The sequence below is a fragment of the Sylvia atricapilla genome, chromosome 4, assembly GCF_009819655.1.
Source record: "Sylvia atricapilla isolate bSylAtr1 chromosome 4, bSylAtr1.pri, whole genome shotgun sequence".
Lineage (NCBI taxonomy): Eukaryota > Metazoa > Chordata > Aves > Passeriformes > Sylviidae > Sylvia > Sylvia atricapilla.
The window spans coordinates 41,626,420-41,654,214 of NC_089143.1; the positions used below are offsets into that span (position 1 = coordinate 41,626,420).

A 27,795-nucleotide genomic window follows, 5' to 3' on the forward strand; every position below is an offset into this window, starting at 1 on the left:
AAAATACAAAAGGATACAGACTCCACCAATGTCTTTCTAAAAGACATACAGGTACAAGTAGTATCAAAAGTATGAGGAAATCACCGGTTAATTGTACATTCTGCACTTGACATCACAGAGCGAACTGAGATTAGCAGTCCTATGGTCTACAATTACTTAATGCTTATATAACATTTGTGCAACTTGTGATAGAGCTAAGATTTTGTATTTCTATATGCACATGAGGTCCATAGCCTTGAGAATAAAACTGGCAAATAATGCATATTACATGTAAAATTACAAATGCATAATTGACAATGTGATATATAAGCAAATAGACAAAAGCTATGATTACTGGAGAGAGAATTAAATAAAGCACTGACATTTGTTTGATACAGTGAAAAAACACTGCAATTTGATCTTTAAAAGTTGAAGCTATTTACGTTTATCTACTGATCAATATGATCAGCTGAGTTCAATGGAAAAAAAAAAAATCCAAGACCAGCAGTTCCTCACATTTGAGTACTACTCGGATTGGCAGCCTTCACTTCTCCGGAGTCTGTGCAAAAACAACACAAAAATAGAGGGGAGGGTCATTTCAGTCATTATAGGGTTAATAGCAGCTGTGAGCAGGTGGTTGCTACACATTGGCCTTCTCTACACATGCAGTGTTCCATGAAGCCATTAACAGTTGTGACTATTTCTGCATTGCAAAGGCTGGCAAATCTAACTCTGTTATTAATTTTTTTTTTACTTAAAGGCTCAATTATCCCCTAATGTCGAAGTCAGATGGAGGTTATTAGATCAGTGTTAACAGCTGACATGAGCTGTGACATCCCAACTTGCCTTCACTGCAGTGTTATCCAGTTAATTTTTATTTTAATATAACTACTATATAGGTTGTTTTTTGTTTTTGTTTTTTTTTTTAAGGTATATAACTTAACGGTGGGGTTGCCATCTGTCTTATTGCAATGGGACACGTGTTTTTAGCATGTTACCCTGTGTTCCACAAGGTACAGGTACAAGACACACACCGTGTCCTCTTTCATCACTGACCAGTTGTGACTGCTGTGTTTCTGCATTTACACCAGACCCGGATGAGGATGCCATTAACACTAACATTTACAAACTTGTCAAGATTTCAGGGTGGGGCACGTTAAGAGCAAAGCCAGCTATTCAAGGAAAGGCTGCATCCTGCAACCTCTGCCTTCCCTTCTGCCCTGCTCAGCCATGTGATAGCAACATTCTTCCAGGAGCTCAGGCTGGCAACCCTACTTACAGGTGTGAAATAATACTGTAATTACTATTCAGATGCACTATTTGATCTCCCAAATGCAAACATACAAAATTGTAACAAAGGCATTGTAAACAAGCAAGTAAGCACTGCCTCCTTAAAGGATCTCAAAGCAATTTTCTCTTTGTAGGTTAAAGGCCAAATGTAATTTGACAACTAACTTATCTCATTATCCCAATGAGACTAAGTGCTAGGATTGTGATTAAAATCTAAAAGGAAGATTTAAAAAAACCCTTCCAGGCATTGGGAAGTGCAGCCAGAGTTAGTCATCCTGATGTGATGATCTTGGAATTTGGAATGATACTGTGTGATGTGGCAGACAGCGACAGTGGTAGCTTGGAGATTGCTGCACTGTGCATTTCAAGCAACACAGTTTGAAAAGTGCCAGGGCGATTTCTTCACAGTATTTCACATGCAAGGGGAGAGGGGACGGAAGGGGGAGGGGCAGAGGAAGAAGCCCCATGCTGCTTTAAGGCAGGGAAGGAGGCAAATAGGTCCACCATCCTTTAATCATAGTTCCAAGGCTCCTATTCTAGGGACGTCTTCTTGTGCTCTCCTTTAAGGTGGCTCACTCTGGATCCAGAAAAGCCCAAGTCTTAGACAGCAGAGACTTGTTCATCTTCTGCAAACATAACAGAATAAAGGAAAAATAGAATTTAGTTCATAAAGAACAAGACTGCTACTGAATGAAACAAGCTGTGCATACAATAACAACTGTGTGTATTGTGCTCAAGTGTTCTCCAATACATTGTATAAGTATGTATACTCTAAAACAATCTAAATTTCAGCACATATCAGGTCTCATGAGACATACTCCTTTGGAGTTTTGATGTTGAAGAAAATAAGACAATTGCTTTAACTGAGCTAGATGCAGTTATTCATCCCAAGGAGCACAACAGATACTCCTAGATATCTAATAGCTTCAGAAAGGCATCTGACATTTCTCTCTAAATAGATCTTCAATTTAGTCATCATTAGCAGAAACAATTAAAATTCTCTGTCATGGTAACTCTCAAAGTTTGAGGCAATTTCAGTTAAGGTAGACTACATTTTCTTCCTGTCACGTTCAACTGCAAAGTTCATCCTGCACCCAAAACCTTAGTAACTAAAGCAGTTAGAGGGGGAAGGGGAATGTTAGTCTACCATTAAGCACACAAAGTATTCAAGTGAGTGATTTTGGCACCACCCTTCCTAAATTTTGAGGACCTAAAGCTGCCATCCAGCTACACTTGCTCTCCGTGGAAAAACATCACGGTTGAGCTGAAGTACAAAAATCACATTTGGACCAGCAAAGTAGTGAGACAGCAGTGGGCTCATCATGTGAAACATTTGGAGTGGAAGACTCAGTGTCTACAGTGTAAACACTTCAGGTAGAATGGGAGTGACTATCCAAATAAACCCAAGCAATAGTGCCCTACGAGGTGGATGGACAACTATTCTCTAAACCAGGATACTTGTTTGATCATTAAATCCATGGTTAATATGGAAAATCATGGCAGGCAGGGCCGTACAAGGTGAACATAGGCAACCTCAGAGAAGCTGCCTAAGCCAACTGCTTGGTTGTTCAAGATTCAGGTGGACCTACGTTCCTAATTTTAAATTTATTTAGGAGGAATTAAATTCCTTCCCTTCCAAAAAGTTAATGAATAACAAGTTTTGAAATGAAATAGAGTGCAAATTACAGCAAGATTTGTGCAACTTGCTTCATGCCTGTGAAAGCACTGACCCCTTTTGCATGCAGCACCCTCAAAATCTAACTAGAAATTTACCATCTTCCTCTGTGGAAAACCCTTGAGATGGATAGTGAGCAAGACGTGGATCTGACTCATTTGGTTTATGCCACTGAGGTTTGTTCACAGGCCTGCCAGTTGAGTGGCTGTGTGACTGCTGCTGTGGAGTTGCTGTCCCATGAGTCTCACATGTCCGTGCCACCATTCTAGACCTCTGAAGTGCTATGTTGTAGTCTGGAGGCTTCCTGGTTGGATGGGAGCCACCTTCTGCAAACTCAGCAATAGGTATTCCTACATAACCAGGAGGAGTTGGAGGTGGTTCCCGGTATCGACCCTCTTTTCTTGCTGCAGGAGAAACAACAGAAGATTGTTAAGAGACAGGGTGAGGAACACTGCTCAAAGGAAAACAGACAGTTAAAAGCTAAATAATTATCAACCAACTCAACAGCCCCGGAAGAGAAAATCTGAATGACAAAGGTTAACAACTATCACATGCTAGACAAAGAGCTTGTGAAAAATAAAACAATCAAGAAAGTACAGAATATACAACATACACAGGATATAGCTATTCTTCCAGCAGGGAAGCACTAGTCTAACAAAATTCATCAAAATTCATAGTTCAAACTTCACAACTAAAGCCATTCCATCAACTGTACAGAATTAAATGTACAATGATCAAAGTAACATGGAAGACTCAAGAGTCCACAGAAGTAGTAAATATCAGGAATTTTGGCATCTCCCCAAATGCATGATTATCTTAGTTCCGAAGATGGGCTTCATATCCAAGAGCTCATCTCTTTTGTTTTTAGCATCTTGAAGGGGGAAAAAAGAAATGCATCTGATACACTATTTTTGTCCTACAAATCTTATTACTTAATGAGGCATAAGCTACAACTCCAAGAGGTCAGTAAGAGAAGTGGGCTTCATCATTATATTATTTGCATGCACTACTGCCTGCAGCCCCTATAGTTGTATTCTCTGCAAAATCAAAATTGAAAGTCTTCCTGTAAGAACAATGACTGAGTATGATTTTATATAGCAGATGGAAAGATCCTCGCTTGTGGATCTCACTGAGATGTAACTGTTTACCTGAACATGCTTAACTCAGGGCATACTAAGAAGCTCTCTCAGAAAGAACTTTAAGAGAAAAAAAACCAGCTAAGAATCCTAAGCATCTGCAGGGACACACAACAGATAGGCAGAAGTCTGTTTCAGAGTTAAGTACTTACAGAAGTCAGCTGAGACTTTGATACTGAACACTTATTGTGGGCCCAGTCCTTTAACACATGACCACTTTAATGACAAACATTACCAATACAGCAGGAAAAACCACTGACACAGACAATTTACTTTCCACAACTTGTCATACACTGTATATTCTTGCATAAGTAGTGATGACAACACCACCCTGCATTAGGCAGCATGATTTGATTGAAAGGATAATACAAGTTTAAAATGGACTGGTCCTACTTGGATGCAAGTCTTTACAGACTAAAAGGAAATCCTTGGTATTACAACAAAACCAAACCTTTTCCAACAGAGTCTAAGTATTTTTCTTCAACAAAGTGTTTTAACTGAGCAAAGCAGCATGAAGTAGTTTCTGAGAAACTTTATTCAAAGACTTCTGAAAATCAAAAGAAGTTCTATAGAAAAATTCTATTGTAGAAAAATTCTACTGAAATACTGCAACAAAATGAATGTCTATCAAGTGCCACAGAACTATGTAAACCAGCGGGTTCTGCTGGATAGTGATACACAGAGTTACATTTGCTGAACAGTTATTAAATGGTAGTGAAGGGCATGGAATTGTGCTGGTTTGAATTTTCACGTCTCTTTCATTCTTTCAAGTCTCTAAAAATGTAATGGCAAGCACTGCCTTGAGAGGCAAGTTTGGAAGCACACCTGTTACATATTCTGGAGGAAACCAAGGGTATCAAAGAGTAAAATTAGAGATTGGCATGAATCTGTACACCTTCTTCCTCTTAATAGTCCAGGGATTTAGATCTGCACCCAAGCTTTGAGGCAAAAGGCCACTGCTAAGCAATATACTCATGCAGAAAATGGAAAAGCAGTTTATCACAGTGGTCTCAGCATGAGCTCAATCTGGCAGACATTCAGTTGTGTCAGCAAAAAATGGCTTTTAGATAGTTCTTCACGTTAACCCAACAAAAGGCAAAGTGGATGGCCCATGGATTGGGATGCACAGCAGGAACAATATGATAAAAATGTTAAGCTCTGCCAAAGACACCTTCATACTAATTTATGTATTATCTGATCTTTTCATTATTGAATGCATAGAAATGTATCTCAGCTCTAATGTCTTTGAAACCTCTTCAGTTTCAGCAGTCCAAAGAAACATTTCAGTTGTTATTTAAGCACAAAGGGATCCCATTTTCAGAACGAATATTCACAGTTATCAGACAAGTCATACAAAGGTATAAAGTAAAACACTTCTATAAAAATCAGGCCACATTTACTAAGATTTCTAAATATAGCCTATGGAGCCTTACTGTGTTGAGAAATTCAAATTTCAGAACAGACATCTAAATACATCAACCTCTCAAAATACTGTCCAGCAGCTGAGCTAGTTTTTTGATGTATGGCATGCTCTCTTGAAACACAAAAGCACTGCCAGAACAGAGAATCCACCATAAATGATATTTTCCCTAGCAATAAATGCACAGTTAAAGGGAAATTTTTAAGAGAGACTACAAAATGTTTGGTTTTGCTTTAAAATTTTAAAAAAGGAAAATCAAACCAGACAAAAGAAATGCGGAACAGTATGAGAAAAGTTTAAGCAAACAAATTAAAATACTTCGTGGTAAATGAAACTTAACTTACCAACAGGCCCCTTTGTAGTACTTGCTGCTGCTGCTGTGTGAGCAGGGACGGGAGCTGGCTTTGTCTCCTCTGCTGGTCCAGATGTTATGCTACTGGTTTCAGCTTCAACTGAAACATCCTTCCCACCCCTCCGCTTTATGGTACCTGTATCACCCTCGGAGTCCTCTCCCCAGTATCCTGTGGAAGATGCCCAGCTGGCTCTGGACTGTGCTTGATCAAGGCCCTCCCTACCTTGGCTTTGCCTGCCATACTTTGTGCCATGGTCAGGGAACATCAGCTGGTCCATATGGCCGCCTGAGGCCCACAGGCCTGCCCCGTCGCCTGAACTATCAAAATGAGCATGTCCAAAAGGCAGAGTCTCCCAGCTCCTCTGGTGCTGTATTGTCTGGATGTTATCATGAGAACCACTCGAGCAAGAAGTCCAGCTACCACGGCCACTGTCAGCTGCGTCGAGCGAAGCTCTGTCCCCCTGGTCCTGTGACAGCTCTTCTGTACTAGGAGAAGAAAGTACAGTTGCTCCAGCATACAGGCCTCTGGTCTCTGGTGCATATGAGCTGGATACACATTGATGAGGGGGACAAAAAATCCAGTGTTGGAATTGGAGATCATGAACAAGACGCACAAAGAACCAAAGAAAAACAAAACAGACTGTGGGTTGGACTAGGTAACCTTTATGACATTTAAAGGTCTCTTTCCACCCAAACCATTCCATGATTCGATGGTTGAAGATTTGGATGCACTTTATAGTATTTACTGTTTGCATTGAATGGCTAATTCAATTTTGAGAATATAACTCTTCTCAATAAACCAAAAACCAACACAAACAAACAAAAATGGATGGATAACTTGCTGAAGCCTTACACTTCAGCAGAGCAATTTCAAAAGGTAAAATCTTAACTTTGCAACAGCCCTTTAAGACAGGCAAACCACACAGACACACATACAGGGGAACAGATAGGGTTATTCTACTGCTTTTCCAGCCATGCTGAGCAAACAGTTCAAAAGCTAGAAACAGAATTTAGCAGGAGCTGGCTGATATTCAGGTTTAGATTTCAGATTCTTTTTCCTGCTTAGGAAGCTGTGAAAGCTAACTTTTCAACATTTTCTGCAAATGGAAATGTATATTAACCTTATTTTTGGAAACACATGCTAGCCTTTCAATGATTCAGTGAGGCTGACATGATCCCTTACACAGCATCAGAGAAAACCGACAAAGTGTCGCTTTTGCTTAGCAGATATCCAGACTCCTGAGACTTGCTCTTCTAGGCCACCTTTTCTCATGCAGACCGGAACCCTCTTCTTCCAAATATTTAAGACCTCTAATTAGAGTTTGCATAGCCTGAGATCCCCAAAACTGAAGTACAGCAGTTTTGGAACAGGTCTGCCATTCACAGACCCTGCAGGATTAAAACCCCAGAAACCATTCAGAGGACTGAAGCATCTAAATAATAGCTCAAAAAACAGTAAGTTGAGACTAAACAGGAGCCAGAGCTCCAATTATTTTCACACCAAGGCTCACTGCTAGAGATTTAGAGAACTCCTCACAGCACTAGCTTCCCCACCATTACAGGAGTTAATTACCTAGAAAATTACTAGACAACCAGCAGCGTAATGTGAATTTTAGCTTCCAATTATTGTTGACTAGAAGAGATATTTGGAGTAAAATATTTTGGAGTTAGACAAATATGCACTTTTCCATGAAGCAGACTGGAAAATTGCTAGCTGTTTCTGTTCTCAGTTTGATCACTGAATAATTGTATGAATATCTCATCTAATTCAGTTAATTTCCCATGGAGAAAGCAGGCTAGGGTACTAGTCTGCCACGAAGTGGATAATCTACAGCACCACTGAAATGCTCAGATGGTAACATCTACTGAAGTAAAGTCTTACTGCTGCAGACCTCATCACTCAGGAGTGCAATGGAGGAGGAATAGCAGGAATGGAGCATTATCACAAAAACAAGCACTGAAATAGTAGTTTTTTAAGAGCAGAGGAGAAAAAAATATTTGAGAGATACAGGGAAACCTACATGGACAAATATACATGCCACATACACACTATATGAAAGTATAATATAAGTAAGCATAAATAAAATTCTTACCCTAAGCTGAATTGATCTGGTTCAATCATGATTCTTCTGTCAATCCTTCCCACACCAAGATTTGTCTCCACGATGCTGACAGAATGCCTCTGTCTCCTCTCATCATGCAGGGAGACTGGCATAGAGTCAAAAGAAGAATTGCTGACAATACTAGATCTAGAAGAAATTTCACTGTGACCAGAATCAGAGAAGTTATCCACGGTGCTGCTGGGAGCCAAAGTGTAGCCTGCAAAGAGAACATCACATTAATCAGACTCTGCAAGATGCCTGCTCAGTTCTTGTCAGGCCACTGACAATTCTGCAATAAAACTGGCACTAAAACAAAGCTACTGTTACATTTACACAGCACTGCAAAAGATAAAGATACACAGCAAAACTGTGTGAGGATTGTGGGAACAGGTATTACTCATTTACAAACCAACTGCTCTGCCCTCCCCTCCTTAATTCTTTCAGAACTCATCATCATACTTGCATCCTCACATTACAAAATATTACTTCTCAAAATCTGCCTGTGCATAAACACTGTCTCCAAGACTGGAAGGAAAGAGATGCTTTGCTTGAGATTATTGCTTAAAGTAATCCCAGAGACTCTCTCATACAGTCTTTTTATTCTGCAAAGCTACACTTCAGAGATGAACAGATACATGAAGCCCAGACGTCTGGGCTGACTGTTCATTACATATCTTAACTGAGAGATGGGCAGATTTTCAAGCTATCTTTGTGATGTTTGGCTCACTAATTAATTCCAAATTCCATATTACCGGAATTATGGTGAAATTTGGAGGCAGGTAGCACTGACATAGTCTGACTGAGATAAAATCTGCAAACTACGTCATGGAAGCAATCTCAGCTTTTCTATCAGGATTAAACAAATTGTGCTGAATGTTCCTGCCAGCTAAGTTAAAGATCATTAAACACATCCAAAAGTCACAGCAGTTTTCATTTTTTGCTTTCACTCTACTCATAAGCATCAAAATTACTTCAACTGGTCTACCCCAAATTCACTTACTGAGAACTAAGGCTGGGAATTAATGTTGTCATTTTTATCTGAAAGAATATATCATTACCTTCATGTAACCATCAAACCAAGGATATTTTTAAATCATGTTTTTGCAAAAATAAAGTGCTGTTCACACTGTGAGTCAAGTACAAAATTCTAGTTCCTTTTTCAAAAAAATGCATAGGCCTGACCATGTTTATGTAAGTTCTCTCTTTGCTAATTTAGTATTTGGCAGAAACAATGATGACAGCTTACAAGGACTCAAGATGATATATCCTCTACATATTATGCTCCTCTATCTGACCTTAGTAAATGACACTTCAATAGAAGTCACTCCCCAGCCCCACTGTATATTTTACCATAATGCTCTATTATGTAACTATTAAATTGAACTTTTATGCTATTCTGAAAAGAGAATAACTTAGAAGTCACATGTAGTACATTTAGGCCATCATACTTCCAAAGTGTCTTTTTTTTTTTTTTTTTTCTTTAAACTATAGGACAATGCCTTCAGACTCAGTTTTGTCAATTTGTAACCAGAACTACTATGAAAACAAACAAACAAACAAATTTTTTTTAAAATCCCTTTAGACTCCTAAATTCACTTTAAAAAATAACTCTGAAATTTCTTAAAAAGATCTTGGTCAGAGACCTCCAGCATATAATACCATTCCTCAAAAACTCATACACATGGTTTAAAATAATCAGGCTGCTACTAAAATATTCTGTAATACAAAATATAAATTACAACATTAAATATTCTGATTTGAATTCAAATACCTTAAGCCTTTCTGTCATACATAGGTCACATTGCATTCAGATGCACGATGCAGGAAATAATTCCTCTAATAGACCAGTGTGGTAAAAGCTGTACAATGATTTTAAGTTTCAACTTGCAAATCATTCCACAGAAGGCAGGAAACACTGATCATAGGAATATTTTTTGTCAGAAGCAGCTGCAGTCAGAGTGACCTACTGCATCAAATCCTGTATCATACCAGGCTATCTTTTCTGGCTTTTGATCAGCAGAGGGCTTTCAAATACCCTTGAAATCAGGTTCACAGCTACCTTCTATGCATCCCACTCTGCACTACATTTTCTGCCCTCTTGCTGACCGTACGTGACAAAAATAGGAGCAGCAGTATTGAGTGTCCAAATGCCCTCTCAGAAGCTTCCAAAGTCCATGAGCTTCAAGAAACAGGATAAGAAATATTGAACATCTAACTACCTTTCCTTGGAGAGCTCTGTGGTGAAGTAGGAGGAGAAGACAGCTGCGAAGATGCACTTGAGACGGTGTCTTCAGATTGTTTCTTGTGACGATCCAAACTTCCTTCTTCTGATAATGAAAGGATTTTCTTTAAAGCTTGTGGGGAGTTAATGCCTTTAGGTAAGAATTAAAGTAGGCAGATATAAAGTCCAGTATAAATACATCCTTATTTTTCACAATGCATTTATAGAGCAGACACTCCACAGAAAGCAAAAGCTACATTTTTTCCTGCGCATTTCTGAGTTCCTGGCATCAGCTTAAATGAAGGAAAATGTTAAAACTTATTCCTGTTTAAAATATAGTGCTTTCTTTCTGCATATTAGTGCAGATGTTCTTTCATTCTGGTCACTTAAGACAAATACTTTGCCACAGAAAACATGAAGATTTGATGTTGCAGAATACTGTCTATACAATATATATATAATTGAAGAAATGCATAGGAGTGGTTACTGAGAAACTTGAACTAAAATTAGCTTAAATACAGACACACAATTCTCCCACTGGATAGTGAAGATTTAAATAGTAAGAATTCAAACTGCTCTCCTGTTTCTTTTTTAGTCAGAGTAACCTAGAAGGTCAAAGGAAGCTGGAAAAAATTAATAACGATTAGGCTTATGAAACAAGGCCATCCTGCAGCTGCCTTTCTCTCCTTCATTTTTGAGAACTATCTCTGCACCAGCTTATTTTGGGAAACTACAGAGTAAAAACATCCTGAAGATGATGTATGCTTTAAAGATCTAGGGCATCAGGAATGGCTTTTCCCAAACCACATTTATCAATCTTTCCCTTCCCCTCAAAAATCCACCCTGGGACAGCCTTATAAGTGAAGACAGAGTTTCTCTGACAGTTTTGCAAAGGTTTGTGGTAGAGGTTATTTCCAAGCATCCGTGAACTTTTATCTTTGATCTGTTGGATCATAATCCTGCTATCAATAATTCACTGCTGCCTGATCAGCATAACCTAGTCGGTTTTCAGAAACTTTGCCACTATGAGCAAAAAATTGCAGTCTATGGAGCTTCAAAGTCCTTTTAAGATTAAAATTTAATGGTAAAATCAACAAAATCTAGATGAATATTGAATTGTTTCTTGCTCATTTTTATGTTTCTCATGTTTTCTTGCAGCCTAAGCAGTGCATGAGGAAAACCAATAAAGAGAGAAATCAGAATTAAGCTCCTGTGCAATAACCATCATGGAAAATAAAGGGCCAGTTATGCTACATATACTTCCTAGGGATATTACCATACTTGTGATTTAAGGAGTTTGTTAATAGTGCATACATTTTTTGTACACATGTTGGGGCACAGATTTGGAAATTGGGGTAGAAGAAGTTCCTACAGTCTGGTACCTTTCTGTAGAATATGGAGGCAGCAACGACTGAGTAACAATAAAAAAGCAGAAGGGAGTAGAAGCAAAAAGGGCCATTGTCAGCATGAAATTTCAGACCCACATTTCTAACAGGACTGCCAGTTTGAGCAGGACTGAATTTCACTTTAAAGAGACACCAAAACTTCTGAGGCATCTCAAGAACTCCAGGTCCCTAATTCCTCTAGAAAAGTTAAGGCAAGATCCCAGGGGAAACAGTGAGAAACATTTATTCTTTCCAGCTGCTAATAACAGGTAAATACTTATACTGAATAAATTGACAAGCTTCTTTCCCTAGATTGATTTCTTTCCATTTCTAGACAAAAGAACTATGCCTAGACACTGCATGAACAGGTACAACCTGCATATCATACCACCAGAAATGGAAGTCTGAACTTTATTTGATTAAAAATGTCTTTCCGATATAGGCAAACAAATTCCAGAAAATTAACCCAAATTCTTCCTTGTTCCACCTACCGAATGGTGGGAGGTCTTTGACTGGCACTTTCTTGCGAGAGGGATAGAGAGACACGGCTGGGACCTGCAGTGCTTGGTTTGTTTTATGTTGCTGCTGCACTTTCTGCTGGATGCCAGCCCGGGGAGCCACTGGTGACGTTTCAGATTTCCCAGACCGCTTGTCTCCTGTGTTCTTCGGCACTTTGCAAGAAAGGGGACAAAACACTGAGTGACTACTAGCTAAGAACACAGTGGTGTTTTAGTCTGAGCAGTGAAAAACCCTCTGATTAACAATTAAAAGGTGCTCAAATGCTCGTACAATTAATGCAGCAAGATATCTTTAGAGAGAAAAGATGAACAGGAAAAGAGGGGAAGATGTAACTCTCTTTAAAAGATATTCATTATCAGTGAATGTTTTTTTTTCTCAAATAGAGCTCTGATAAAAGACCACTGTTACAAAACCATGACCAGAAGTTATACTGGGCTATTATAAGGACTACAGCTGTTTCAGAACGGACACATGATTTCTAGTTTTTGCTACCCTGCAGGAAGGGAAGGGCACAAGATACAACATTTCCTGAAATCAAAACGCAAGAGATATCCAGGATAAGGTCCCTCTCTGCTGCCCCAGGTACAGCCCTCCAGGTATCTCTGAAACACCCAGACATACAAAAATCCACTTCTCACTCAGAATACCCATAATAACCTCAGTATATCAGAAGTAAAGAACTTTTGACTCTTCCATACCCTTTGTACAGACAAATCTAAAAAGCCACTGTACACTTCATTGTGACATCATCTTAAAGCCTTATCACCTGCATAAATACTATGTCTCTATCCTGTTAATCCACAAGATTATTTCCTTAGGATTCATAGATGTTTTGTACTTGAAAATGACTAGTTACTGTTCCCAGTTGATTCACTGGACTAGAAACAGAGTTGAATGGAACAGTTTTCTTGAAATCCAAATAATTGACAATGCTCACATGTGTTCGTGGCTGGCTCACACTGCAGAGAGAGTGTCTGGAGGCTCTCTTCATCCATTTCCAGATCCAAGTTTGAGAGATACTGCTTTACTTTGCGTGCCATCTGAGCATCTTCATAGAGCTTTTTAGCATTGAGAAAGGAGCTGCGACGGACCCGCTTTTTATGCCCCCCTGCTTGTGCAACATCCAGCACGGCTGCATTGGCACTGCCCTGGCTGAGAGAGCTGGAGTGAAGGGGAGCAGGAGGGGGGAGAAAGAGAGCAAAGGTATGACTTAGTCCAACATTGTATCACCCAATGAACATGAAACGTGCGACAGATTGCATGAATGTCAGTCTACGGTCAAAGCTTACATGCCTCATTCCAGTAAGTCAAACAGCTATAACAGATAGAAAGATGAGGGCCAGGAAATCTTTTTTCTTGGTTACAGGCACTATTTTAATGGCACAGATATTTTAACCTATTTTGCTCACACTAGGCAGTAACACTTCACACATCTACAAAAGCATTCAAGGCAGCTCTCTCACATAAGCCATCTACCGAGAGGGCTGGAGCATTAGGAAAAGCTCATGCAGTAAGGCAGTGCTGACAAAAGACTACAGTTGAGGTTCAAATTCAAATATATATAAAGGAGGCATTTTGAAAGCCTTCTGTGTTTTAAATCAGACTGTATACAAAATGTACAGCTCAGTTTTACAGAACAGAATTTCTTCATAACTTGCAAGACTGAAGAAAATTTTGTTAAATAAAATGATCAGCTAGTTCATGATGAAATAAATGTCATGCACATTTCAATGTATGTATATATGAAAGCTATGCATTGGTTCTAAATTGTTAAGATAAAAATTATGGCTAATTGCGATATGAAAGTAAGTTAGTCAAGCAGATACTCTAAGTTTCAAATTTTGAATTTGATTGTGATAATTGTTTAATAGGTATAAGAAAATCAACAGCTATTTTCAGCTGTTACAACCTTGTCATTTTGTAATTTTTCTTTGACTGAAAGTCTCTTCCTTCAGCAATTTAAACTGAAGGTGGGAAAGAACACTTCACTTCTACCTATGACCACTTAAAAATTATTTGCAACTTCTGTGTTTTAATCTCAAATCAAAAACACTCCTACATCAAAATGTATTGTCAGTAAAAAAGATCATCAGAAAATTAAAGATAGCAAGTAGGAAAAAATGCAAATGGTAAAGGAAGAATGAATGCCTGTGCGTGTTGTCTCCAACCACTTACCCCAAACTCCTCCATTTCTTCTTCCTGCAAGTGAGAGCCAGGAAGAATAAAGCATGGGTTTAAGAAGAGACAGAGAAAGATCACAAGCTCAGAAAGAAAAAGACCAGACCTCAGGACAAGCAGTTCTGGAAGCCCACAAACATTAAAAAGAGCCTTGACTTGGGCATACAATCAGATATTACAAACTCTTCTAGCTCAAATTAAGAAAAAAGAGTATGCAATAAGCTTGTCAAATATGAAGCCAAAGAGCATTCACTCCATGTTTTCCAACACAAGTAGCTGACACTGCTTCAGATACATTACCACTTCTACTAAATCAAAATTATAAAGTTGACACCCATCAGTGTTTCAAGTAGACTAACAGATATGCTTTCAAGACAGTTTCTCTCCCTCCCACTGATAGAATCTCATTTTTATGAAGTAAACGTCAACTACAGAAGAGTAAGAAACATTTCAGAATGTAATAGTAAGCACAAAAGATAATGGTTTCCCAGTTTTAGACCACTACATCATGCTGGTCAATTGCTAACATAAAAAATTCGTACTGCTCCAATAGAAAGAGGCACATAGAATCCCTCTTGCTTACACCTAGCCCTCTCCCAGCTGGGGAAAGCTCTGCCTGGCACAACACATTTACCTTGTTCTAAACATGAGAGCAGGATCCATGTTCACGGACGCCATGCGACCGACATGGCGAATCTCCTTCGCAATCATCCGCAGCTTCTCAAAATTCACCAGGCCCTCCACTTTAGAATCGTTTCCTACAATCAACATCATCAGTGATTAAGCAAGAAAGTTACTTTTCCTTAGCTAGTAAAAGATGATATACTTCTGCCTTTACCTTCATGAAGGAACGTAAGGTCTTTTTTGATGACAGGAAACAGGGGGATAATAGGGGGCTGTAGGTTTTGGCTGTTAAGGACATTACGATATTTCGCCATATTCCTAGATGGATCAAACAAGTCCTGCAGATCTTGAAACAGCTTTTCGTACTTGCTTGGAAGCTTTTCCCAAGTAGTTCGGAGCCTTGCAACTGGTGCCAAATTCAGGCCACTTGAAACAAAAGAAGTGCAAGAAAGTTGAAGAGAAAGAAACATAACAATCCTAGAGAAGACCACATTAAATTTTGTATGGTAGAAATACTATATAGCCAGAGCACAACAGTGTCAATAAAGTAACAGAAATTTAAAAACTTCTTCTTGCCAGCATGTATTACAGAATAATGAAGATCATTTTTATAAAAGCCATTTAAAACATCATCTACATTATGTAACCATAAACAGATAAAAGTTACACTTGGATGAGTAATTAACCCTATAGAGAGCATGTATTTGTTCCTTTAGAAGAGTCTCTGCATTTGATAAGAATATCATAATCTAAGCACCTCAGGATCACCACACAGTTTTTCTGACAGTTTGTTAATCTGGAAGTATCTTCCATCTATATGATAATGTTCAACTGGTGACAGCAAACTGACCCACCTTCTTTCTGCAATAATCCATCTGACTTTGTTCTTTCTAGATTAAATTTCACATCACTCTCTACAGCTGAGGTTATTCTCCAACTGTAGCTGGTACAAATCCCCTTTTTCCCCCTGTAGTGACACTGATTGTCTCGCTGTTGATTTCTACCTGTGCGAAAATCTGGTACCTAGAATCTTTCCTTCACTCAAGTTTTTCCTAGCAGACAGGCTGTTTTTATTTCTCATTGAGATTGGCTGAAATAACTGAACAAAATCTCAATATTTTGATGTCTCAGAGATGCTGGCTGATCATCAGGATGAATCTTTGACTTTGGAACTTGCCCCATTTGCTGAATAGTATTCAAACCTACTCATCTTCAGGAAAAGTGTCACATTCAATCTGTTGACTGAACGTCAAGACAATGATGACAAGAGCTTCTGTCAAAGACAGTGATAACACTGTCAGTTTACTGCAACTTACTTGAGCTTTTTCATGAGAGGCAATATAGGGAGATTGTTCGTTTTTGTTTGAGTTTTAAAAAATGTGTATAAACACAGACATTAGAATTTTCTCTCTTCCTTCTCATTCCAAAACTAAAAAATGTTCTCTTTGATTTTCAGTGCAGTTTAAAATTCTTATTACAAGATTCTTATTAACAGACTATATATTATGGACTGTTATTGACTCTTTTCAGAGTTCCATGAAAGAAACTGCTGATACAAAGAAAACCAAAGGCAACCTATCATGGCTAAATGAATTTAAGATACAGGGCAGTATGGATAAAAATGAGCTGCTTTGGGGAAATTTACCCATTTATTTGCAACAATTGTGTGGTTTTCCTGTATATACCTGTAATTTCTTTTGGTCTTGGTCATTAAGTAAGTGCACTAGTTTCTCTAGTGCTATGTTCACCTTGCCACGCTATCTTGAGCGGGAACTACGTAACAGTGGCATTCCAAATAATATTTCAGCATTACAGAAAACATTTCAGATTATAGAAAATGCCCTCCTTAGCAGACTGACAAGTGTTGATGTTAGCAGTATGAAGTGATGTGCTCTATTAAGTACATTTTTTTCAAAGACTAACAAAAGTAAGACTGATTTTTACTTAGAAGCAAAATTATTAGTGGGCAGTACCTAATGATGGCAAACATGGAGTTAAAGTTCTTGCATTCTCTGCAGTGTAGTGCTATCTTAATGAAATGCTTAATGATCTTCATCCTTTTCAGCTGGTTGGTTTCTCTCAGAATCTCAGAAGCCACCCAGAATGTTTCTTGATTTATCACCTCTTCAAACCTTTTTAGATTAGTGCAACCTGTTTTTGATTTGAGTTTAAACAAGTCATCTATGTATTCCGTGGGTTCAATATTACGGAAGAGCTCAAAGTTTCTCATGGAAAGCTGGGTAGCCACCTCAACAGTACTGAGCTGTAGTAGGGAAATTTGGCTTTCCCTTAGTAACTCTTGAGCATCTTCGTCTGAACAAAGAGTTTCTGTTTCCATGTTGTTCTTCAGGTAATACCTGTAAAAACAAAATTCAGAGAAAGACACTAGATACAATATACCCAAGTAGTGTCCAGAGTTACAGCAACGATCCAGTTGGAATATGAGAATAAAATGAACTTCACCAGCCTGGGTATTAATGAGAAGTTGCATAAGCCGCAAAGAAACAGAACAATAAAAAATTAGGTAACACTCTTTAACAAGATTTTTTTACTTAATAAACTGGCATCTTCAGCTTTAGCTCAGTCTCCATCTTACCTGCCACTCAGCTGTATCCTGTCAGCAAGCTTGGACAGCTGATCAGGAAGCCTCCTTTGCTTGATGACACCCTCAGGTGTGACAGAGACTTCACATAGTGAATAAGCATCAGGGGTTGCAGTGAGAGCAAATTCCCTGATGGCCTGGATGACCACTTCCTTTGCTGTTGTGTCCTTGCTGATCATTATGTAGCGACTTTGCTGGTCTGCCTTGAAAACCCGCAGAACTTGGTCAGGTAAGTCTGGAAAAAATTGCAAGCAAGTTATTCAATTGAGTAAGAAAAGAAAAATAAAAACATAATGGTCTAAGAATAAGCAAATCACACTGAATTTAATTATTAGTATTATTAGTTTTCACTTCTGTTGTTCTACTAACAACCAGGAAAATAAGTTAGTTAGGCTATAAATGGGGCAAGCCATAAAAACATGTTAACATTTTCAAAGTTTGGATACACAAATGAATGAGAAGTCTTATTTTCACAGGTGTTAAGTCCTGAAAGATTCTGTTCAATCTGAGAAAAATCCAGGACATTACACTATCCTATACAATGACATGCGAGAAGTTTAAGCCAATACATTACTGGAGTGTCAATCTCCTTAAGAATATTTAAAGGAAAATAGATTCATTTACCTAACTCTGACACACCACACACAAAGGGAAGGCATGTAATGTAAGTGGCCAGGAAGATGCTTGTATAATAGCCAGCCTGCATGTGTACACAAGGTGTGGTAGTATTGATACATCCAAGTACTCAATCATCAGAAATACTCTGTTGTTGATACATTTACATCATAGAAGTAAATGAGTCAGTACCAGACTAAAAACTTTACTCTTTATTTCCCTGTGTTGGTATTTTACTAATTAAGAACTAAGGCAGCCAGGGGTAAAAAAAAAAGCCTACACAAATATTCAAGTTCTATATATATATATACCAGTTTGAAGTGACTGATGACACAAAACTCACAGTGAATTGATTTTTAGGAAATCTGGAAAACTACCAGACTAACACTGGATTTGATATTTCCATAAGTTATATGGAGAAACCAAATCCACACGTATTTTCTTATTTCCATGCATGTAGTGAAATCCAGACCCACAGATCAACTGAATTCTGCTTGTTATCACTGTATTATTAGGAAAAAAAAAACCCAACTAATACAGCCATCCACCACTGGGTTTTGTAACATCAGATGTTTTTAACTGAAAATTATTATTTCAATTAATTTAATTTCTTCCCTTTGTTACAAATAAACATTTCTAGTTTTGTGAAGCATGACATCTAGTCATTTTCCTTTAATATGTTTCTTCTTAAAAGTATTTTTTTTAATCAAAGAGGTCATACAAGCAACAAAATATTTAATAATAGAATATATAATACTAGAAAGCATTCTAAATGAAGGCTTCTGAAATGACTGTCATACAAAAATACTGAAAAAACAGCTGACAAATGAAAATATTCACTTGGGACAGCTAGAGTTTTGGTTTTTCACAAGACCTGAATGTGCATAACATGTACAAGTTACTACAGAAAGATCTGCTCAGCAGCAGAAATTTTCTGACAAAAGAACAGAGCTTAACACTGCCCCACTGCTCTTGCATGTTTCCAAAATAATAATTTGGAAAGCATTAAGATAAATCTCTCTGACATGAGTTCATTTACATGGCACAAAGGCTTAAATATATTACTTTACAAATTCCATGCAAATAAGCCTATAACTTTTAAGCTCACAGTAGTTTTTTGCAGCTTGAGAAGTACTAATACCAGAACACACTAGAACTGTGTAACATCCTTTACGTGTAACATCATCAGTTACACATAAAGGATGTCAGGTTTTACCCCTTCCTAAGCATTTGGGTCAAACGTACAACTACTTCATAACAAGCAAGCCAATTTTGCCTTTTATCATCAACTCTACAGTGATCCATCTTCCTTCAGTAATTAGTTGAAGAGGGATACAGAGCAGAATATTTTCTGAAATACTTTCTACAGTTTTTGACATCTGGAAGAAGGCAGATGCCAAAGACACAGCCTTTTGGAAATGCTATTAAAAACCAGATCCTTCTCTAGATCTTGTTCCCTCTTACTGTTACAGAAACATTTGGCAAAGAAATGCTGTGAAGTTGAGAAGCTAATGTAAACAATACCAAGGTGAGAAATTGTTTAACAGTCCTTAGAAATAAAGTGTTTTGTGCAACAAGAAAATAACCTGGTCTGCTGGGTCACTGAAGTCACTATGAAGAAATGCATAGGACAGCAAATAGAGGAGTCCCATTTTTGCACTGCATTTTACCACCCAATTTTTCAGGCTGCCTACCTATCAGAGCTGGGAGCAAAAGCTCTACACAGAATAAACAGACGTCTGCCAGCAAGTGAAATGATTGCAGCTATAGCAATGGTAGCAAGTAATTCAGCCCAATAATCTTGAAATAAAACACTTGAAGAGAATCGTAATCACCCCCCTTCATTGGTTTTCCAAAAGGGAAACTGGAGTGGCAGGCTGAAGAATGCAATGCTGTATGATAGGAATCTATTCCCTTAGAAAGATTGTGAGGGGAAAGAAAAAAATACCAGTGACTGGCAGCTCATCATTACTCTATTATTTTGACTTCAAATCAAGTAACAGAAGCAGCACAAGAAAAGAGAAATCAAAGTGCTATTGAGCATTTAAAAATAAATCTTTAAAAGTATATTTGAGACAGCCTGAGCCAATCAGAAGAGAAACTAAAATGACTCCTTGCAGATTTCAAGCTGTTCACACTTTCTCCTCAAAGACCACTCTTCTAAAAGAAGCAAGTTGTTTTATTTTCTATCCTGAGGGATATTTCTCAAAGCCTCAAAGGACAGCTGCTCTACCAATTTCTCTTTCTCCTCCAGTGCATTCAATTTCTTGCAAGCTGCCTCCATTTCCATCTTTAATTTAGACCACAGTAGTAAAAGGAATTAAAATGGCAGGCTTTAATTTTTTTCAAGTCCTGAAATATACAGAGATATAATTCAACTCTTCTATATACAATGCAGCCATCTCTAAAGCCCTTAAGGTATATGTTTTTCATTTCAAGCCCCCTTCTTCTTCCTTTCCACACAGGAAAGAAATTTTGCCAGAGAATTACTTTAAAAATATTCCATGTGTGGACATTCAGGCAAATTTTAAGCAAAAAAATAAGAAAAACAACCTTTTTTTTTAATGAGGAAGAAATACATTTTCTACCAAGACATGGGAAAACTGTTAAAACACTGGAGTGATGGCATTACATCATATTATCTCCTTTCCTCAATGCAAAATGCAAACAGTTGACCATTATTCATTTATTAAGCTTCTCTGAACTCCATCTGTAATTGAAAGGTCTTTAGGCCTGCAATGGCTTGCCTTCACATGGAAGTTTGTTTGAGCTGCATGAGTCAGCAATGCCCACAGCCCTGGAAGTTGGACACTTGCTGCACTTGGCATTAGGTGCACTCTAATACCTAGAACTGTCTGGTCCAGGTAAGTGGCAAGTAGAGAATGGAGTTCTCACCCATTTATAGAAAAAGTCCTGATGAAAATCTAGGCTCTTTTTGATAGAATAGCTGCAAGGTGCTGGACACTAGTCATTGGGTAAAATACAAAAAAAACCCACCTTCAAAGTCTCTCAGGATCTATCTTGGACACCGGAGCAAAAAATCACAAACCACCTCCTTGCAAACTCCTCTAGCCCTAGACCACCTGAGATGAAGTAACATTCAATATCACAGTTTCAAGCACAATGATTGCATGAATTTGGCCAGTGTGTAGGCTGATATTCAAACACTGTTCCTTTAGCTAATCCTTTAGGTGATGTTTGAAATACCTCAGGAGGGCACTGAATTTTCAGTTCTACTTTTGAGTAATTCTTTAAAGATTAGGCTAAAATAACCAAGTGTCTGCAGAGCTACCATCACCATATCTTGCTCCAGAAGCTATATTTTAATAGCAAAGATTTGGATACTTAACTCAGGAAAGGTTTCCCACTAAGAACCTTCCTGCAGCCAGATAAGAGCCCAAATCCCAACCCTACCAGGAGTTCCAGCTAAATACTTCTTATAAGATAAGGCTCTCAAGTTTCTCACATTCTTCCCCTATTTCTCTCTCACTCACCCCTGTGCTTTGATCCTCTCTAAATGTGTTCATTTTTTATCTATTTCAGAAAGGGATTTAATATTCTAAGAATTTGGCATACAGCTGTAGGGCAGGGTGACTAACAAGAAACTTTGAAACTCTGTCCCTTACAAATGTAGTACAAATTATATAAGTCTGTTCAGAAAAAGACTAAAATAAATGTCTTGTGTCCAATGTCCCTTCCATTTACTATAGGCTAATGATCAGTTACGCTGTTTGAAAATACTGCAGCCTTGTAAACAATGATCCATCGAGGCGACTTATAAAATATCAAGCAAACCAGGTTTTTACTGACCAAGAATATTCAATCAGTAAGAAGCACTCTGTATACAGCATACATGAAAAACAGACATCTATTATGAGTGGGTAAAGTATATCATAGCAGATGTAACAAATCTTAACGCATGAATATGTGACTAATTTGTGTGTGACAGGAAGCGGTTAATAAAAACTCGCATGCCTCTTCAGATTCTACAAATCCACACAAAAAACCTGAACTACAAAAGGAAACTAAAAAGTCAAGAACAACAATAAAAAAAGATTCTTACCTGGGGTAGTATTAAAGTCTAAGATGCGGTGATGAGACTGCAGCAGGTCGGGATTACTGGATGACAGGGTTCCACTAACAGGTAAAGCAGGAGGAATGTGCTTTGTTTGCCTCAGTCCCACAATGCTGTCATCCTGAGACTGGCCAATTCCAATGTCACTGCATCCACAAAGAAAGAAAATCAGGACTGACAGACATTCAGAGCTTGGCTACACTAGAGGGATTCAGTGATGTCTCTATTGCTACATTTTCATACTTTCAATTGTTAGTACAGCAATTGCTATTTAGAAGTAAAAGTTCTCCAGAGAACAGAACTTCCTTTGTCAACAGTCCACTCAAAGTGACTGATTTGCCTGCTCACACTGCCAGAAGATCCTCACCACTAAGCTCTGAGGTGTTGCTAGGCTCATTTCTTAATGATTTTCACCAATATGTTCATTCAAAAGGGGGTACACACCTCATCATTCTTGCACCACCCCACCACCCAAATCTTGAGCAGTGCTGCTGTCCCCTCAGTTCAGGCTGCTTTCAAGCCTGAACTTCAGGGATTTTTAACTCCAGCACAGACAGGATTTGCAACTGTATTTGTGATATATTGTAGCCATGCTATATAAGATCTTTCAACAGATAGGTAAGAGAGGATAATTTGAGATCACTTGGTTTTCCCAACCTGTATCACATCTCTGAGTTTCTCTTCACTCAGTATCACTGAAGTGATGCTAGGGAAGGCTAAGCTAAACAGCCACACTTAGGTGCTATCAGTATCCTCCCCAAGTACCAAACAGCTGTAAATATTCTATGACAAAGGTGAAGGGTTTTGTCCATTAAACTGTGTAAGGTGGGGTCCCACAGGAGGTCAGTAGTGTTAGACAGACCAGAGACAGAGCTATCATCATATTATAGTAGGCACTGATTTGCTTATTGTTATTGAGTTCATAAAAAAGTGAAGCAGAACACCAGCCACAAGATGTAGAGCTGGAGACAGCCATATACAGAGCAAAATCTTTAGTAAGGTACTCAGAGGGTATAAAATGTTGAATAGCAGTCATTATAGAAAGTGGAACACATCAAAAATGTAGATAGTATAAGCAAGGCCTTTCTAAAAGCCAAGCACATCTAAATCTGTATCTATGTATTTAAGTAAAGCATAAACCAGAATTTAGACTGCATAGCAAACATTACAACTAAGTCAACTAGTAAATTAAATGATGCAACACAAATGACCACTTGTACTCTAATGTTGGGCACTTAAGCCTTTGTCTTAGTGCTCTATCCATCCTCAGAAAACCTAAGAAGAAGTAATAAAAGACTAGATAATTACCCTGATAGCTGTTACAGCACCAATATCCTTTTGTGCTTACTGAGGAATAACTATACACAGTACACTCTTGTACCACTTCTTTAAGTGCTATGAATTGAACTGTAGTCTGGAAAGCTAGAACAGTGTCTGAGTACTAAAGACGCATTTTTAATGACATGGACACAACTGCTTCTGAGAAGGCAATGTATGGAATCTCTCTATGTTGTGTTTGGGTTTTCTCATTATATTGCTTTTTAAAAAAAAGATAACTCTGTAGTACCAGAAGACTTTTATGAAGTGTAAACCTCAAGCCATGAGAGTAACAGAAACACTCAAATCCACTGAAAAGTTGCAGAATTCTCTCTTAATCAGAAGTTAAGGTGAATCCGAATATTTGTATTTTTGTATTTCCACATCAAGCACAAAATACTGTGACAAGCAGTGATGACCTACTCAGCACACAGCACACACATGCTAAGCCACCAACAACTAAGTCTTTAACTACAACCGAAGGAATTGCCAGCAATCAATATCATGTCTTTCAAGTAGGAACCACTCCACATTAAAAAGAAAGTGAACAAAAAATCCTGCAGCTCTTGTAACTTGAAATGCTTTCTGATTGTTCTAAAATACTATATATCAGATTTCATAAGTGTGCCAACAACAGTATTTTCTCTAAATTCAAATTAAGAAAGACAGTGTGAATTGTACATTAATAGCTTCACTTGCATTATGCATTCCTTTTGCAGTTTGCCAGTTTTATATAATCTTATGCCTATCCTGTGCGTCATGACTGAAGCAGCTTTAGTAAGATGGATCAACTCTGAAAAAACTGTGAAGTTTAAAGCAATAAAAGTTTCTAAAATTGTGTTCAAGTTAAAGTGTTCATAAAAGAAATTGGACATCATTTACTTTACACTCAATCTACTCTATTTTTAAAACTTAAATTAGAATCTGAGTAAGTTCTAACTTGTGCAAACAAGCCATGAACCCTTGAAATATCAGATAAAAAGAGCAACACTAAAAAAAATCCAGGTCCCATGAAGATCTACTGTTAGGTAAAATATTTTATTATGCCAAAGAAAGGAGATTGTGGTTTTAAGGAAACAGCATTTCTATTGCTTTCTGTATGCATCCGCCATGCAGGGACATAGCACATTAACTAAGAAATAATTCTCCTGTTGAATGATTAACAGGATAAGACAGTTAATGAAATTACAGAAGTGTCTGAATGCTTCTTTCCTCAGAACACAAAATCCCCTGCACCCCACTGCAGGGCTGCAGAGGGGAGAGCCAGGGGCTGCTGCTTTGTCTGGGATGCTGCACTATGGACCAAGCAGAACTTTACTGGAGAGGGAGGTGGGGATTGTGTTTAATCCTTTTTTGGACCAACTGAACCTACAGAACACAAAACCACTCTGCATCAGAAAAGCAAACAGAGAGCTCCAGTGGAGTACCCAGAACCCTTCAAGAGATGTCTTACTTAAAATGAAGAGAAGATTTCCCTGTAGATGCAGAAGAAATGCTGCTGTTTTTTCAGTTTGGGAGCTTATTTAATCTTACTGGACTAAACAGCAAAACTGAAGGACGGTATTATCTCCTGCTCAAACTGATTCATCCTTGAAAGTGATTTAATGTCTCATGAAGCAGACAAGCTCCCTCTAAGAACAACCTCATTCCAGCTTAAAGATTGGTTTTGTTTGGGTACATCCTTGAGGCATTGGAGCTTTCTGCAATCTTCACACTCAAAAAATGGTGAACAGTTGCACCTCATAAGCCAGTTGAGGCATGAAGTCTTTAAATGCCTACTTTAACTAAAGAGTAAATCAGCTTTTTCACCCCTCTTGATTTTCTTATGTACATAAACGTGAGACTACATAAAGTCCCTTAATGTATGCAACACTAGTAATTAAAAGGAAGAATGAGATTGATGCTTCTACACAACAGGGGAATGAAAAGCACGAACACTAAAGTCTACAACTACAGATCTCTATGCAGAAACTGTGCAGACAAAAACAACTGAATGTCAACAGGCTCTGCAGACAAACTGCTATATATAACACATGAAGTAGAGCTAGCAAAATGAAAATAAAATAGGTCAAGTTTTTCTGAATCTTACCCAAAGAGATCCCTGCACAGAAAAGGTGTAAAAATGGAAGAAAGAAAGAAAGAAAGGGAAAAAAAAAAAGAAAAAAAAAAAAAAAAAAGAGGAAAGAAAAACAAATATGAAATTTATGCAAATCCTATGAACCATAGTGACCAACACAGAAAAACAGGCCTAACTATGCACAGCTCATCAGAGAAACAAACATGCAAGACCAGTCAAATAAAGGAAAACATGCTAAAGACAAACAACATAAAAAGAGGATTTGCAGATTCTCCTCTATTGAAAGGTACTACCATCAATTTAAGAAACATCCATTATTTGGATATAATAATTTAATAATTCCATTGCTAACATTCTATACATAAAGTTTGAGAATAGTTTTCATTTAGTAGGCAATATCTAACATCAGTTAAGTAAACTTTCTTTAAAATAATGGCAGGAAAAAAAGCCCTGCATTATCAGCACAAGTGTCTTTTATTCTGAATTTCTGTGGAGTAGTTTCTTCCTTAGTGGGACACAGGAAAAAGAAAATGGAAGAGAAAACACTGATCACATAACTGCCCTCTACAGTTCATTTTTCCCCCACCGTTTGCCTTGTCCAAGAACCAGGTTCCCATAGCATCATATAAAATTCACTCTCCTATTTTTGCCAACAATTTTCAGAACTCTATTTCTAAAATGTGTTCACAGAATAAAAGATATCAGATAGCATATTCAGCTTTTATTAAAAAAAAGAGCAAAACCAAAACTCACAATTCTATAAAAGAAAACAAGTTAAAATTTTAACCTCACTCTCCCTCACAGTACATAAAACTTCTTATAGACCACTGGAATGTGAATACATTGAAATCATAGTTCATACCAACAGTTTTTAAGTAACCCACTTGAAGAATTATTCTGAAATAATTTCAGTTAACAGTCCTCTTAAAAGAGAACAGGAAATGACATAAAGAAGTATTTGTGTCATTACTTTATCTATAAGAAACAAAATACATCTAAATTGATGTCAGGAGCTGCTGTGTTAGCAGTCCATGCTTGTTCAGATACTCAAGAATTTTTTTTCTGGTGTTTTTTTCAGATGTAAACATGATTTGCATTAATAAATAAAAAAATATAATCACAAACTATGCATTCATTAGGAATTCTTATCATTTAATGCAGAGGAAATATTTAGGAGGGAAATAAACTTACTTGTATGGTTTCTGAGGCAGAATACTGATTCGAGTCTTGTCAAGTATCTTCTTTAACTTATTTCTTCCCCCAACTGTGTTGGCTTTACTTTTCTTATTTACTTTTTCTAATCCTATTACCTGCTCCACATCAACAGCAAGGTCAGGGATGGAATAACGACTCGCCTTTTTAATATCACCAATTTTAGGCAGGTGGGGAGCACCATTTCTCTTTTCCTCTGACAACCGTGTTAACAGTTCTTTAAAAACTGCACAAGACAGGAAAAGGGAGGGAAGAAGAAGGACAAAAATGTAAAAGAAATCTCTGTGCACCAGGACCAGTTTAATATTAATAATTAAAAAAAAAATTAGGATATTCTGTCAAATCCAACATTTAATTAATTCAGTTGTAAGACTTTAAAAACATTTTTGCTGGTAAAAATGACATTCATTTTCTGTAGTATGAATCAGAAAAACAGTTAATTGGCCCAGCCTAGAAGTGAAATACACACGTGCCCACACGGTTACATGGGGTATCAACAGAAGGAATTGCACTTTTCAGGCTAAGGCCAAAGGCTTCTGCAGAATAGCAGCATGCATCAAAAGAGCGCAATAGACAAAAGTGACACAGAAAAAAACAAATGAGAAGGAAGGTTTAAACAGAGAGGCAGCAACAAAAGCTTTCAGATGGACAATAAATTATTAGCAACAGGATCAAAAAATCAGAAGGGAAAGAGCAACAAAGCCATAAGGAAAACAAAACAAGAGACTACTGAGACACCTTGGATGCTTGACAGGGCTGTTGCATCCATCTGGCAAAAATACCAAAAAACCCACTCATTCTCTCTCAGCTCCCTAGCAAAGAGTCATCCTTGAGGCAGAAATAGCTGACAAATTTGTAAATCAGTTCTTCTACTGCAACTTTGAGCCTCAAAAAAAAGCCGATAAACTTAAGTAAATCAAACAAAACTGAACTCGACAGAAAATCATGTATTCTGAGTGTTGGAGGAACTCTCCACACGAAAATGGAAAAAATCCTCTGATGAATTGATTTGTAAT

At 37.8% G+C, this 27,795-nt stretch overlaps 1 protein-coding gene across 6 annotated transcripts in view; it reads right to left on the reverse strand.

Moving 5' to 3' along the window:
* Positions 1 to 912: 912 nt before the first annotated feature.
* Positions 913 to 27,795, reverse strand: part of RAPGEF2 (Rap guanine nucleotide exchange factor 2) — a 127,197-nt gene continuing 100,314 nt past the window's right edge. For 4 of the 6 annotated variants that reach the window (XM_066317644.1, XM_066317640.1, XM_066317645.1 and 1 more), the window contains 14 exons: positions 26,759 to 27,005; positions 22,162 to 22,319; positions 17,478 to 17,718; positions 16,855 to 17,238; positions 15,096 to 15,307; positions 14,892 to 15,015; positions 14,255 to 14,278; positions 13,017 to 13,240; positions 12,052 to 12,231; positions 10,174 to 10,326; positions 7,946 to 8,171; positions 5,845 to 6,398; positions 3,043 to 3,348; positions 913 to 1,895 (listed from right to left, as the gene is read on the reverse strand). In XM_066317644.1, the coding sequence (XP_066173741.1) occupies positions 1,870 to 1,895; positions 3,043 to 3,348; positions 5,845 to 6,398; positions 7,946 to 8,171; positions 10,174 to 10,326; positions 12,052 to 12,231; positions 13,017 to 13,240; positions 14,255 to 14,278; positions 14,892 to 15,015; positions 15,096 to 15,307; positions 16,855 to 17,238; positions 17,478 to 17,718; positions 22,162 to 22,319; positions 26,759 to 27,005 (3,059 nt within the window). In that variant the 3' untranslated portion in view covers positions 913 to 1,869. The remainder of the gene's footprint in view (positions 1,896 to 3,042; positions 3,349 to 5,844; positions 6,399 to 7,945; positions 8,172 to 10,173; positions 10,327 to 12,051; positions 12,232 to 13,016; positions 13,241 to 14,254; positions 14,279 to 14,891; positions 15,016 to 15,095; positions 15,308 to 16,854; positions 17,239 to 17,477; positions 17,719 to 22,161; positions 22,320 to 26,758; positions 27,006 to 27,795) is intronic. The other 2 variants (XM_066317642.1, XM_066317641.1) reach the window with 2 other exon arrangements.